Source organism: Toxorhynchites rutilus, chromosome 3 (assembly GCF_029784135.1).
Source record: "Toxorhynchites rutilus septentrionalis strain SRP chromosome 3, ASM2978413v1, whole genome shotgun sequence".
NCBI lineage: Eukaryota > Metazoa > Arthropoda > Insecta > Diptera > Culicidae > Toxorhynchites > Toxorhynchites rutilus.
This window is the reverse complement of record NC_073746.1, coordinates 54,636,643-54,649,465: the sequence shown is the minus strand read 5'-3', so window position 1 is coordinate 54,649,465 and position 12,823 is coordinate 54,636,643. Positions and strand designations below refer to the sequence as shown.

General features: G+C 38.4%; 1 protein-coding gene across 1 annotated transcript in view; it reads right to left on the bottom strand.

Annotated features, from left to right (window-relative positions):
• Positions 1-5,634: 5,634 nt before the first annotated feature.
• The window catches only part of LOC129775194 (thioester-containing protein 1 allele R1-like), a 28,046-nt gene continuing 20,857 nt past the window's right edge, over positions 5,635-12,823 (bottom strand). Inside the window, exons 6-14 of the mRNA XM_055779579.1 lie at positions 9,112-9,212; positions 8,801-9,053; positions 8,526-8,738; positions 8,419-8,461; positions 7,930-8,355; positions 7,575-7,868; positions 6,254-7,515; positions 6,040-6,193; positions 5,635-5,977 (exon numbers count right to left, since the gene is read on the bottom strand). Of these exons, the coding sequence (XP_055635554.1) occupies positions 5,889-5,977; positions 6,040-6,193; positions 6,254-7,515; positions 7,575-7,868; positions 7,930-8,355; positions 8,419-8,461; positions 8,526-8,738; positions 8,801-9,053; positions 9,112-9,212 (2,835 nt within the window). The 3' untranslated portion in view covers positions 5,635-5,888. The remainder of the gene's footprint in view (positions 5,978-6,039; positions 6,194-6,253; positions 7,516-7,574; positions 7,869-7,929; positions 8,356-8,418; positions 8,462-8,525; positions 8,739-8,800; positions 9,054-9,111; positions 9,213-12,823) is intronic.

The following is a 12,823-nucleotide window of genomic DNA, read 5'->3' as shown; positions in this document are numbered from 1 at the left end:
TGGTATCGTGATATAATTGGGCTTTGCACTCCTCATGAATGACTGCGTTCTACTAGTCAAGTCCTCCATTTGATACCCATATTGATGGGGTTTAGAGAAAATATGTAATCCGCCATTTTGTGGTGGCGGCCATTTTGGATTTGCATTTTTCATAAATAACTGTGTTCTACTAGTCAATCCCTTTCATTTGATACCCATATTGGTGGGGCTTTGAGCCATCTTGGATTTTCAATATCATGAAATATGCAGTTTTATAATGACTGCAGAGATAAAGGTGTGTTCCAAATTTCAGATCAACCGGTCAACAGGAAAGGGGTCGAATTTCAAATCATGTGGTACAGCGCCATAGACAAACATGTTACATGTCCTGTCTCTCACTCTTGCGGTATCGCACCGCATACATCCCCGACAAATGAAGCAATCTCTTATGCTGAAAATCAATTTCAAGATCGCGTCTTTCCTGCTTAGCGTCCGATGATAGAATTTGGCCAAGCCCCACCATCGCTTACTTTATATAGCCATATAGTTAACGTTGTAGCGACCGCCTATATTTATTTCTAATCTCTGTTTTGTCTCCCTCCTTCACCTTGTCCATACGTTTCGCCCGTACTCGTGATTGATTGTAATGAATAGCTGTTTGCTGCGGGAGCGCAGACAAAATGTATGGGAAAGTAGGGAATTCTTTCTTCCAATTTTTCATCAATTTGGACATTATATGAGCTGAAAACCCATAATGTGTAGCATATAAAAAATTGCTGAGGATATTTCCTAGCAATGTGTGTATTTGGAACCAAAATCCATTCATTAATTTAGGAGGTATTAGCGTTCAAAAACTGAACACTTTTCACACCGACATATTGAAAGGGTAGACGTAGTCCTACGTCAAAATAATTATGTAGCGAGGTTGATTCAGAGAGGCGTTCGGAATCCTACACCTAGAAATAACAATCAAAACAGCGAGATAATTTACCGTTGGTCATCGAATAATCAGGAATTCGAGCGATGTTAAATACATATACGTGTCAGATCGGATGGTATCAGAGTCATATCTGTCTACAATACTATCGACTACTGTCTCCAAAAGCAGGGTGCTGTGAACTGGTATTTTGAGATCCGACAGCGGTAGATCTGAATGGATACTGTTGGAGAGTGGACTGACTTGGCGCGCCCGCTTTATTTGGTGATAATCGATCATGTGTGAATTCATGGAGTAAAGAGTGATAGACTTTTAATAGAAATGATGTACCGGAGCTGCCGCCATAGAATTCTGCGTTTTCTTTGTTTCATCACATCTCCGTGCTGCTAGTGGCCAATAAATGTACTCCTACTCGATTTTCTTTGAATTGAAAAACGAAAATCGATCGCATTGTGAAAAATGTCCATTTCAGTTTCAAATCATTATCTAATCAGAAATCTCTCGTTTTGATTGGTCAATTTGTAAAATCAATCTTTTTTCTCACAACCAGTTCATCTGCACTCTACTCTACTGTGTAATAATGTTTGTTTTACTATTATTTGCGTCGCCTATGCTATATGCTTCGGAAAACCGAGAATTCAGTTTCAGTTGTTGTCTTTGTTTTTTTTGTGTTTAATTATAGGTTCTAAAATGTGCTCTTAGTGCACTTGTTCGACATGTCTAATTTTTCTCTAACTGTTCGTCTCGCCTTATTCAATCAAATTTGTCTAACCGATCTCAAGTTGTTTCAGTAGACGGAACCAATTCTCAACCTTTCAACATAGTATCAGGGGTTCCACAGGGTTCCATCCTGGGTCCGTTACTGTATTTACCTTCAATACTAAAATTCTGCAAAATGCACATGTTCGCTGATGATGAACAAATATATATAGCTTCTATCAATATTCCTGTTGAAGAGATGGCAAACCTTTTGAATAATGACTTGAAGAGAGTTTATAGTTGGTCTCTCAAAACATGTTGTCTATAAACGTAGATAAAACTAAGGTGATGTTTATTTAAAGGACTAGAAATCGTACCTTGTCACCCGATGTTATCCTTGGTCAAAACATTGTTGAATATGTTGATAAGTATACCAACCTTGGTTTCATTTAAACTTCTACCTTTGATTGGGACTGTCCCCTATTCACTATGTGTTCCAAGGTATACAACGTTCTTCGACATCAACAACTAACGTCCAGTATGGCTAAAGCCGGAGTAAAATTAAAATTATTCAAATCTTTATTTCTACCTCATTTCCTGTATGGCGCAGAGTTCCTCCTGAATGCTTCAACTAGAGCCTTGAATAAACTACGTATTGCTTTAAACAGCTGCGTTCGTTTTGTATTCAATCTGAATAGATATTCTCATGTTAGTCATTTACAAAAGCAATTACTCGGGTGTTTTTCATTTAATGAATTTATTAAGCTACCTGTGAGTTTGACTATGGGCCCTATTATAGAAATCGAATCGAGGATTCGATACAATCACTATCACTATCACATCGAGTAAAATCTGGAATTATAGAAATCGAGGAAAACTACTCGATTCGTTAGCAAGCTCGAATGTCAGCGGTTGTGATGAAATATTTTGAAACAAGTTTGAAATGTTTCATGAAGCACTATAAAAAGGATGCCAAATCTTTTTGTGAGGCATCTGCTATGAAAATGTATTTCCAAACGTGTTAATATGGTTATGTTTTGGAGTAAATTGATATTCCCTCAAAGAATAAAGCTTAATAGGCGTAAGGCACGCATGCATGTGTAATAAAAACGACAGCGTAGAACAATTTGCTGTACAAAAAATATAATTATTAGAAACTCTATGGAATTCCGTGAAGAGTCATGCATGAATTTCACTTTTCTTTTAGCAAAACAATTTTTGTTATTCATGTAATGCAACATGTAATTCTTTTTTAGCGTCGATTTCTTGTTGTAGCGGCGTCGATAGCTTCATTGTATTGGGGCCACCACCTGTTGCTCTAACTTCTCGCTTGTTGTGTGCTAGTGTTTTCTCTACCTTTCCCCTCATGTCAATCAAAGTCTGTAATTTGAATAAAATCATTATTGTTTTGCAGGATAGCTTTAGCATATGGTATAGAGCATTATACCACTCCGACCATTAGTTTGATCTATTGTAGTGAAAATGGTATAGTTTGGCATAGTATAGCAATAAAAAAGAAAATTACTGCCAAAAATAACGTACTAATGTATGCTAGTAGAAGTAAGCAATTTTATGTAGGAAATTCGGTTAAAAGAAATTCAAAGAGTATGATAAAATTTACTTATGAAAGTTATGTGCATCGTAAAAGAAATACTTACTTTCTGCCATTCTTAACCTAGATGCATTGGTGGTCTCAGTGCATTAAGTCTGGATTCCTCCAACTTTTCCTACACCGGGATTATATTAGAACTACCTCCACAAAGATCTCGAGCAATGTCTACGTTCGCTTCCATTGTTTCAAGGAGCCGTTCAAACTGGTGGTGATTTGGTTTTTTTTCTTCCACCACTCATTTTCATACTATTCTGGCAGCATATTTTTATTCATATTTTAATAGACTATTCTGGCAGCACCGTAAAACAAATGCTGATCAAAACAAACGAACATGTGTTGCAAATTGCATATATTGAAGTGTTTCTGAAATGTTTCCCAAAGGGATGCAAGCCAAAACAAAATAATTCTCTGAAGATATGCAACGAGTTAACCAAACAACTCGAAAAGTTCTGACACATGCATCGATAGTTATCACTCGCTCGGTGCTATCGAATTGCTCGATTTCTATAATAGTAAAATAGAGCTAACGAGCAAAATTCTTATCGCCTCGATTTCTATAATGGGGCCCTATATTTAAAGTAATCAATTTTCCATCTCCTAAATATTTGAAAGATAATCTACATCCGTTTAGAAGTTCTCGGATGAGAAAATTCGTAATTCCTCAGTACAGTACATCACATAACGGCAATACTTTATTTGTGCGGGGCATTGCTCTTTGGAATCTACTTCCAAATGACATTGAAAATAAAAATATATTCAGTATATTTCGGCGTGATTGTGTGGCTTGGTTCAGCAGGGGAAAACAGCAAAATTTTTGATTTTTTTAGTTGTGTAAGTTAGGATTAGTTGATGGAGAATGTAGCTCTTTCAATATGAATTTCAATGGAAATGAAAAAGGACCTGGTTGTGGTAAATTAAAAGGTTTCATCTTACTCTACAACAATTATGATAAATAAATGAATAAATAAATGAACAAATAAATAAATAAATACATAATATGTGCATCGCTAGCGAGCGGGTGACACTTACATCGAACGTTTAGTTGATATAAAAGAAGAGAGCATTCGTGAATTTCATAGAGACGAATGAACTCTCAGAGTTTTACCTTTAATGTCTCTATAATTCAACAGCGCCGTCGTCGGATTTCATCATTGCGCTCTGGTAGTCCGACTGAGAAGGTGATGCCTTCGCCCTCCTAAAGAGTTTACAAATGGAGTTTTCAATAAAAGGGTTTACAAATTGGTTATCTGCTTTTTCCGGCGTCGTTAATAATCTCATCGCCCTTTGGCGTTGCACTGCGGTATTTTTCCCCCGTCGCTTTTGGCGTCACTTGCGGAACTTTTCACGTAGGGACTAGTGAGCGTAGTGAGAATCTTTTTATAGACAATTTCTAGATATTTTCCAAATATGTATATCAGTGGCTTATTTACTAAGTCTGGTGTACTTTGTGATTTTCCTCAAGTGATTGTGACTTTCATTCCAGGTGTTTGTGATATCGGAGACCCTCAACCGAACATTTCTTAATGGACTCTTAGTGGTTTCTTTTCTAAGTGGATTGACAACCTAGGTGCTTTGTCGTTTGTCCTCCGCGGTTTTTTATCCCCTGGCGTTTTACCTCTGGTGCTCATGATATAGGAGACTCTTATCCGAACATTTCTTCAGGGTCTCTTGTTGTTTTTTTTGTGGATTGATAACCTAAGTGCTGTGTTGTTTCTCCCCTGTCGTATACCACCTTAGATTAGATACTGTCTCTGACCCAACCAACTCTCACAAACGCAGCTCGCATCAGAAGTCAAACTGCTAACCAGGAGGGTCGTGCATTCGTGCTCCGGGCGCAATGAGTGATTTCCAGAAGCAACAAGCCAGAGACAGTTGAAGGTTGCACAATAAGTGTGTACTTAATCGATTGGATTTAGGGGGGTCTCCGTAGCCACATTGGTTGCGCGTTCGCTTAGTAAGCGATCGATCGTGAGTTCAAAACTCAGGGTCCTCATTGACCATCTTTGTGTTGTTACAGAATAACAACGTCCACGCAACAATCATCAGCGATGGAGATCGATCCACGGTCGAAATAAGATCGATTCATCCATACAACTGCTCTGCTCTGCAAGACACATCGGGCTGCTGTTCTATAAATAACTCAACAATGATCAATCAACTGTCTCCGCTGTCCGTTCTAACTGGATAATGGAAGAAAAGAACGAAAACTCTTACGCCTATATGGCAACTGTGTAAATGTGTACCATATGCAATGGTATAGAAGGGAATACTCTAACGCCGAAAACATGGCAACTGTGTAATGTGCTAATTATAGATATGATAAACATGTGACATGTACACGATTGAAATTCGGCTCTGTTACAGCTAAAATGCTAATGAGCCTAAAATAAACAAAATAAAAAATCGATTGGATTTATACTTCATACTTTATACTTCTTAAGAAAAAAAAACAACATTAATCACGTATATTTATTTGAGTATTTGAAGGGTCATGGTGGCTTTCAATGTAGATACTGATATCTTAGGCTCAACAAAAGATGCATCAAGTTCCGAGATTCTTGTGCGACATCGGTCCACCTTTACCAATACGGAGAGTGCTTTGGAAACACTTGACGAAGTTAACACTCATAGAACACGTACTTGTTGGCAGATAGTGTTCTATTAACACGATAATGTTTCACAGTCTTCCTTGTCGCATATATCACATAACTGCATCACTTTACCCTCATAAGTCTTAATAGCGAAACGTTCTGCAATTTTTGAAAAAAAAACGCGTTAACTTACTCCCTTCGTATATAAAATTCGTCATTACCTGGATGATAATAATCATACACGAAAACATACGCAGGTAGATGCAATGCAACTTTGTAGCGACGAGTGGCTGTTACTTGAAAACAATTTTCAGTTGTACCTAAGTTATCGTAGTACACAACAACGGATGTGGAAGCGAAACGAAGTTCAGTTCTCTACAAAAAAGAGATAATGTGAATGCTCAGCTGAAAAATGTTACATTTTAAAATACCTACCTGAATTCGATTTCCGATATCTCGGACAGCTTTTTCATCCGCTATTAGACCACTTGGGAAGAACACTTCAACTAGTGCCATGTTCGATACTTGGTAGGCTTCCAAGGGACGATATTTGACGCAAACCTGTAAATGCTGCACATACGCTGTTGTGGTGTTCAACACTTGCACGCTCAAATCGAACTGTGGGTAAGCCTGCTGTACATTCAAGTAATATTGGTAAGCCACCTGAAAGACGCCGTGACCGATTCCAGAAATCTCAACTCGAACTTTACGTACGTTCTTAGGAATTTCGCGTTCTTGAATTGCAAAGGAATTTTGCTTATCAACATCAATCGTATGAATTCTGTTTGGATCATGCCTAATAGTTACTCGATAGTTATTTCTATGAGAAGTTGTTCTGGCTGCAAATTTGGCCAATGCTTTCAAACCCACAAATGTGTCTTGGGTACCTGGGAATCCTCCTAGCCCATATCGTTGCTGGTTCAACCATCGCATAATAGGTGTTGCATCCACGAACATACCCTGGGAAATGTGGGACAGCAAAGCATATCCCGCGATTTCAACTCCGACCGGAGCTCTGTTCCAATACCGAACAACATCAGTTTTATTGCTTTTCTCCAACAACTTTGTTAGGAAATCGATCCGCTTCGAATGCTTGGCCAAAGATAGTGCATATGTTGCTAATGACAAATCGTATGCATCGTCCATATTGTCGTAATTAGAAACCAAATAATTAGTCGTTTTTTGAACGATAGATCTATGCTCTGTTGCAATATCTTCATTCTCCAGAAACGCAATCAATACGTAAGCTGTAAGTGCGAAGCTCGTAGTTCGTAGACCTCCTTGCATATCCGAATGAATGATGCGTCCTACTTCAACAAAACGACCGTCGGGGCTCTGATTACTTGCTAACCAGCGGAAGGCATTTATAACTATCGATTTATCGATAGAAATGTACTTGTCAGCTATTTTGAATGACTTTGCTACGAACGCTGTCAAGAATGTACTTCCTTTTGTGTCAGATCCACCCCAAACGCTGAACGATCCATCTGGACGTCTATACTTCAGCTGGTTCTGATAGCCGCTTTGCAAATAGTTGATCGCCTTCGTCTTCACATCTTCAGCAATGGTGCCGGTTTCAGAAAGATAGTCTAAGACGACAATATTGGGCACGAAGTTCAACATATTTTGTTCGCCGCATCCTGTCGGTAAACGAATAAGTCCGTCTAAGTTTTTGATCGCAGTTCCCAAAATATCCGCTGCAAAGAAAATATGATTTATTTTGAACCATTGATGTAAACACAAATAAATTACATACCATCCAACGAAAATACGATTTTAGCCGATCCTTCATCAATGGTGCTAGGAATGCTCACAGGTAAATCGAAATTCTGTCTTCCGTGTTCGTTGAGCTCAATAAATCTAGCTTCATTTTTCTCGTACCTATTGCTTTCAGGAGTGACCCGCAACATGTGTTCTATAGCGTCGGTTGATATTAAAGTTGTAGCTACTATCTTAATCGCAATTTCTCCCAACTTCTTTGCCTTAATCAGAAATGAGACCGGTTTTCCGTTGTTGGTTGGTACGATAGCGACCTTCGTACGACGCGTGTCTACAAAAGAGATTATGAAAAACTGGTGCATAATTGCGTTATAAGTCATAATAAAACTTACTGTCATTGGAAGACTTGTCTACGAATTCTATCTCTTCATTTTTATTGTGAAGAGTCACATCTGTAGTTACTCTATTCCCAAGAAAATTGAAAACTGTAACTTGTATCAAAGCTACCTCGCCGCGCTTGATAGAGTAGGGCAGATTAGCAATTAAGAAGAAAGGTTGTTTGACTGTGAACTTAATTGGTTCGTGCATAATTCCCAGTCCCTTGGTTGGGCTAAGCGCGAATCCACTCACAAACCATGTCGTGATAGTATCCGGCACGGTATCCGTATAGGTTTTATGAGATTTTCTTCCATTCATTGTGAAGTTATACCAGAGCCATGAATCAGGGAAATTAGTTCTGATGTGAGTTGCTTTTATAATTGTTTTCTGCCAATCCAGAGCGTTTCCACCAAAACGGTTCAGATGGTTTCGTGGATAAGCTGATGATAAAAATACAGACTAGTAAAATAATTATCAAATGTACACAATGTCATTTTACTTACGAATGTCTATACTGGCTGTCGTTTTCATGAACATTCCCATCGTCTATCAAACAAAGAAACCAACCCAATATCTAATCAATGTTGAAAAAATTCCAAACACCACTTACATGAAAAGGGTCAAACTCGTTAGATTTGGTAGCTCCATAGAGTGCCAGATCGGTAAGAATGTCATTTCTGGTAAAATCATGTCCATCACGACCCAAGAGAAGAACTGACTGATCAATTGCCTGCATCGCATAATATGAATCGCTTTCAGCATCTACGGTCACCACAATATCTTCACCTGGTTGATACTCATCCCGGTCCAACTCCATCTTGAACTAGAGAAAATTCGTTATGTCAATAAGAATTGGTCAGATTGAATCAACTTATCGATGCTCACTTTATTATTCAGCGTTTCGAACTCAAATTCAAATTGGTCGAAGATGAGATACTGTTGGTTAGCATAATATACTATTAGTCTCGATTTGGGAGACATCTGTGGGGTGAGTTTTAGTCTGAAAGTGTATTTTTTCTTATTGACCATCACGGTGTTGGCAGTAACGATACTTCCTCTCGAAACGACCAAGTATGAGAAGTGACTCATTGTTTCTGTGCAGCTTACATCGAATGTAACTACTTTATCAACAACAGCTCTAGAAAAATTGAAAGATATCTTCAAATGTTTCCAAATAAATTTGGTATTGGACCTACCTGAAATTCGAACTCGGCGTGATTCGAATATATTGCTTGCTTTTCGAAAGGGCACCATCAATTGTCTCGATTATTTCATAGTCCACTGACTGATATTTTGCCTGTTTAAGAAACATAAATTAGTTTCGCAGCTTTTTTGAGTTTTTAGTAGCTATAGTACCGATTTTGACGTAGGACTACGTCTTTCATTTCTATACCGGGGTGTAAAATCAAAGTTTCGAAAACGAAAGCGTTACGCCGGAGACCGAGATTTTGAGCGTTAATAGCTCCTAAACAACTGAACGAAATGGTATGATAAACACTTCATTCGAAAGATAAAATGTCTACGCGTTATATACTTGTTACTTTTTGATCCAAAAACTTGTTTCAATAGTCTTAAAATTGCTTTCAAAACAGGCTATTGAAATCACCAATCGGTATATAAGCGAGCGGCGTTCGGAAATCCACTCAGTTCTAATTGAACAGCGATTGGAGCATGTTGTCGCTGTTACGGTGAAGCTCTTTATTTATCATGAAAGCGCGGATGAACGGTGTCACCAAGAGCCTGTTTATGCACCCTAGGCCAGAAGGGAATCTATCAGGAGGAGAGTGATGCCACAAACGGTTCCCTGGGAAGACATCGCTACACACACATACACGCGCGGCTATTAACAGGTGGTTATCGAGTTGGCATTAACCACTGGTGGGCTTCCAGTATCGAGGAAAATGTGGAAATATCTAATCGTTACTGAAAATAATCTGCCAGTTCCTTTGGGAATTTCCAAAATATATTCATGTGAAAGAGTTTAATTGAATGTTTTCTATCCATGTAACACTGTGACCAAATACATTTGGTTTTGTGGTTTTCAATCAATCGCAATTAACAGGATAGCTTCAGAAGATTATTCTTCCCCATCAGTAGGATATTTCCGTATCCAATATTGTATGCGCCCGCAATCGATTATTGCTCATTCGCCGAAAGTTCCGAGCTCAGAGATTTCATTCCCCTCTAGTTTGCCTTCCAAATTGCCATCGTAAACCACAGCTTCTCTCGATTCAATCACACACAAAAAGCATACTTAAGCGATATTATGGTGGTGAGACACATTCATTTTTCGTGAGGACATCGACAAGACAACATCGTTGCTGAGGATGCTGGACGGCGAAGGGTCGAGATCTGCCCTGAAACGCAAGCAGTTTGTTTGAAACTGTGAGGGAGCACAGAGAAGCCGATCCTTCAGGAGAAGAGAAGGTGACCATCGAAGCAGCCGCTACACACACATACACGCACGGAATTCTTTCCGTTTAGATGCCATTCAGCATCGAGAATGATCCGGAAAATAATCGGCCAGTTCCTCTGGGAATTTAAAAATACATTCATGTGAAAGAGTTTATTTGAATGTTTTCTATCCATAAAATATCCATATAATACATTTGGGTTTGTGATTTGTCAATCAAGTACAGTTAGTAGGAAAGCTTCTGAAGATTATTCTTCAGAACAAGGTTTTTCGTACCCTATATTGGATGCATAAAACCTTGTGCATCCAACGAAACGCTCTCGTTTTCGAAGTCCCCCAAATATTCATTTATTCATTCATTCAGAATGGATTTAGATTCAACTTCAAACAAATGATCTCTAAATCAACGATAGTCCTACGTCACCCTTGCGGTTATACCATAGATATAACCCACTTCCTGTTTTTTTAACGTAAGGTCGTATCTACCCAAAATAACAATTTTCATTATCAGATGACCAATTTTGATTGTGGCATATTTTTCATAAGGACGTATCCAGAACTAATAACCTTTTGGCGTAGGATTACGTATTTCGGGAACATATTGGGGTTACAAATTGAAAAACGAAAATCGATCGCACCGTGAAAGATGTCCAATTCAAACGCTTATTGCTCCGTAACTTCATAATGAGATTTTTACGTCAATCGAATTCGGTACTCCATAATAACTTTTTACGTTGAATAAATAATACATGTCTTGGAACTAATTATCGAGCAATTAAAAAGCCTCAAATCTCTATCCAAATGGAAATAAAGGCTGATTTAGACGATGCCAGTCAGCTCTCTAGTTGAAGTATCCAGTGAATAGAGAACAGACACTCTGTTCAAGTTAGAGGCCAATTACTTGTTCGATACTGGTACAAGTAACTTGAACAGAGTGTCTGTTCTCTGTTCACTGGATACTTCAACTAGAGCGCTGACTGGCATCGTTTAAATCAGCCTTAACTCGTTCATGCAAGATGGAGGATCTTTTGTTGCCACCGAATTGTGTTCCCTAACATAGACTTCAAAACCAAGGAGCCTGGGAAAATCAGCATTGCAAATATATGCAAGTCGGGGCATTTTTGTATTTCAAGTAAGGTAAGTGATACGATTAGCTCTAACAAACAAAATTTAAATTTTAGCATTAATGTTGGTTGCTTCGTGAAATTTCATATCAATGACTGATCATGCATCGTAAAACGTTTAGCACAAGTGTAAGTGTAAATTTGTATATGGTAGCGGTTATGTTGAAGCTGACTTGAGATATAAAACGATTCTTTTCAATTTTCATAAAAAAAACCAATGTGTGTTCCCGCTCGAGAACGGATTGCCCGATTTAAGCTGTCTGTTTTGTTGTGTTCAAAATTAGAAAAGTGAAGAAATATTCGAAAAAGTGATTTCCCATATACTCTACATATCGCATTGGGTCCAAGTCCAATTGAAATTTGCATTGAGGCATATAGAAACGTGTTCCGTTGGATTTGAAGTGAAAATGGAAATGGGTTGAATAAACACGTTCAGAAAGTAAAAATCATAAAAGAAAATTACTTTTTCCATTTCAAATATTTTTTCTCAATAATAAAGTTTTTTTGTGGTGAGAAAAATTGATAACTGTTTCCATAATTGTGAAAATTTTGTAATCAGCATGCAACAGACAGTCTAACGAAATCCTACGCCAACTATGCGATCGTGTCTCGAACACAAACCTCCTGTGACATTCTAGAAATTTGTTTTCCATTTCTGAAAACATTTGCCCGTAACGATTCGCAACTGGTAAGGATTATTTGTTCCACTTTTTTGAAATGTCATTAATTATAATTCCTGTAATTTATATTAACATGAAGTTTTTTTTAGTAATGCCACTTTGAATCGCTGGCCATTCAGGAATGGAATTTTACCTCTTAACCTACAACAATGGAACATATTCGTGGTGATTAGACTGTGCCAAAGTGTGGACACGTGGCCAAGTGGCTAGTATCTCACATTATCATGCCGGGTGTTCGGGTTCGATTCCCGTTCTGGCCGGGGGATTTTTCGTCAAAGAAATTTCCTTCGGCTTGCACTGTGGTCACGCGTATTCAAGAGCTCGCCCCTCGGAATACATTCAAGGCGTGTTATTTGGCTTAAGAAATCTCAACTAAGTATTAATAAATGAAAAAATGCATACGTTGCATACGTTGAGACGACAAAAGTTCCACAGGGAACGTTAACGCCATTCAAGAAGAAGAAGACTGTGCCAAAACCTACAACATCGAACCTGACGCTCGCTCATTATAGTGAAAGGACTCGATGTGCTCGTGTTTGGTTTGTGAGCGGTTGGTGTGTTGAAGTGTCTGGGCCCGCAGCTGGATTCTCGTGCTGTCGTAATACGGTTCCGGTCCACTGCTCCACCGTAGTAATGTTTGCATTAAAAAAATAGACATAAATTGCCGATTTTTCATGGGTTTACCTTCACA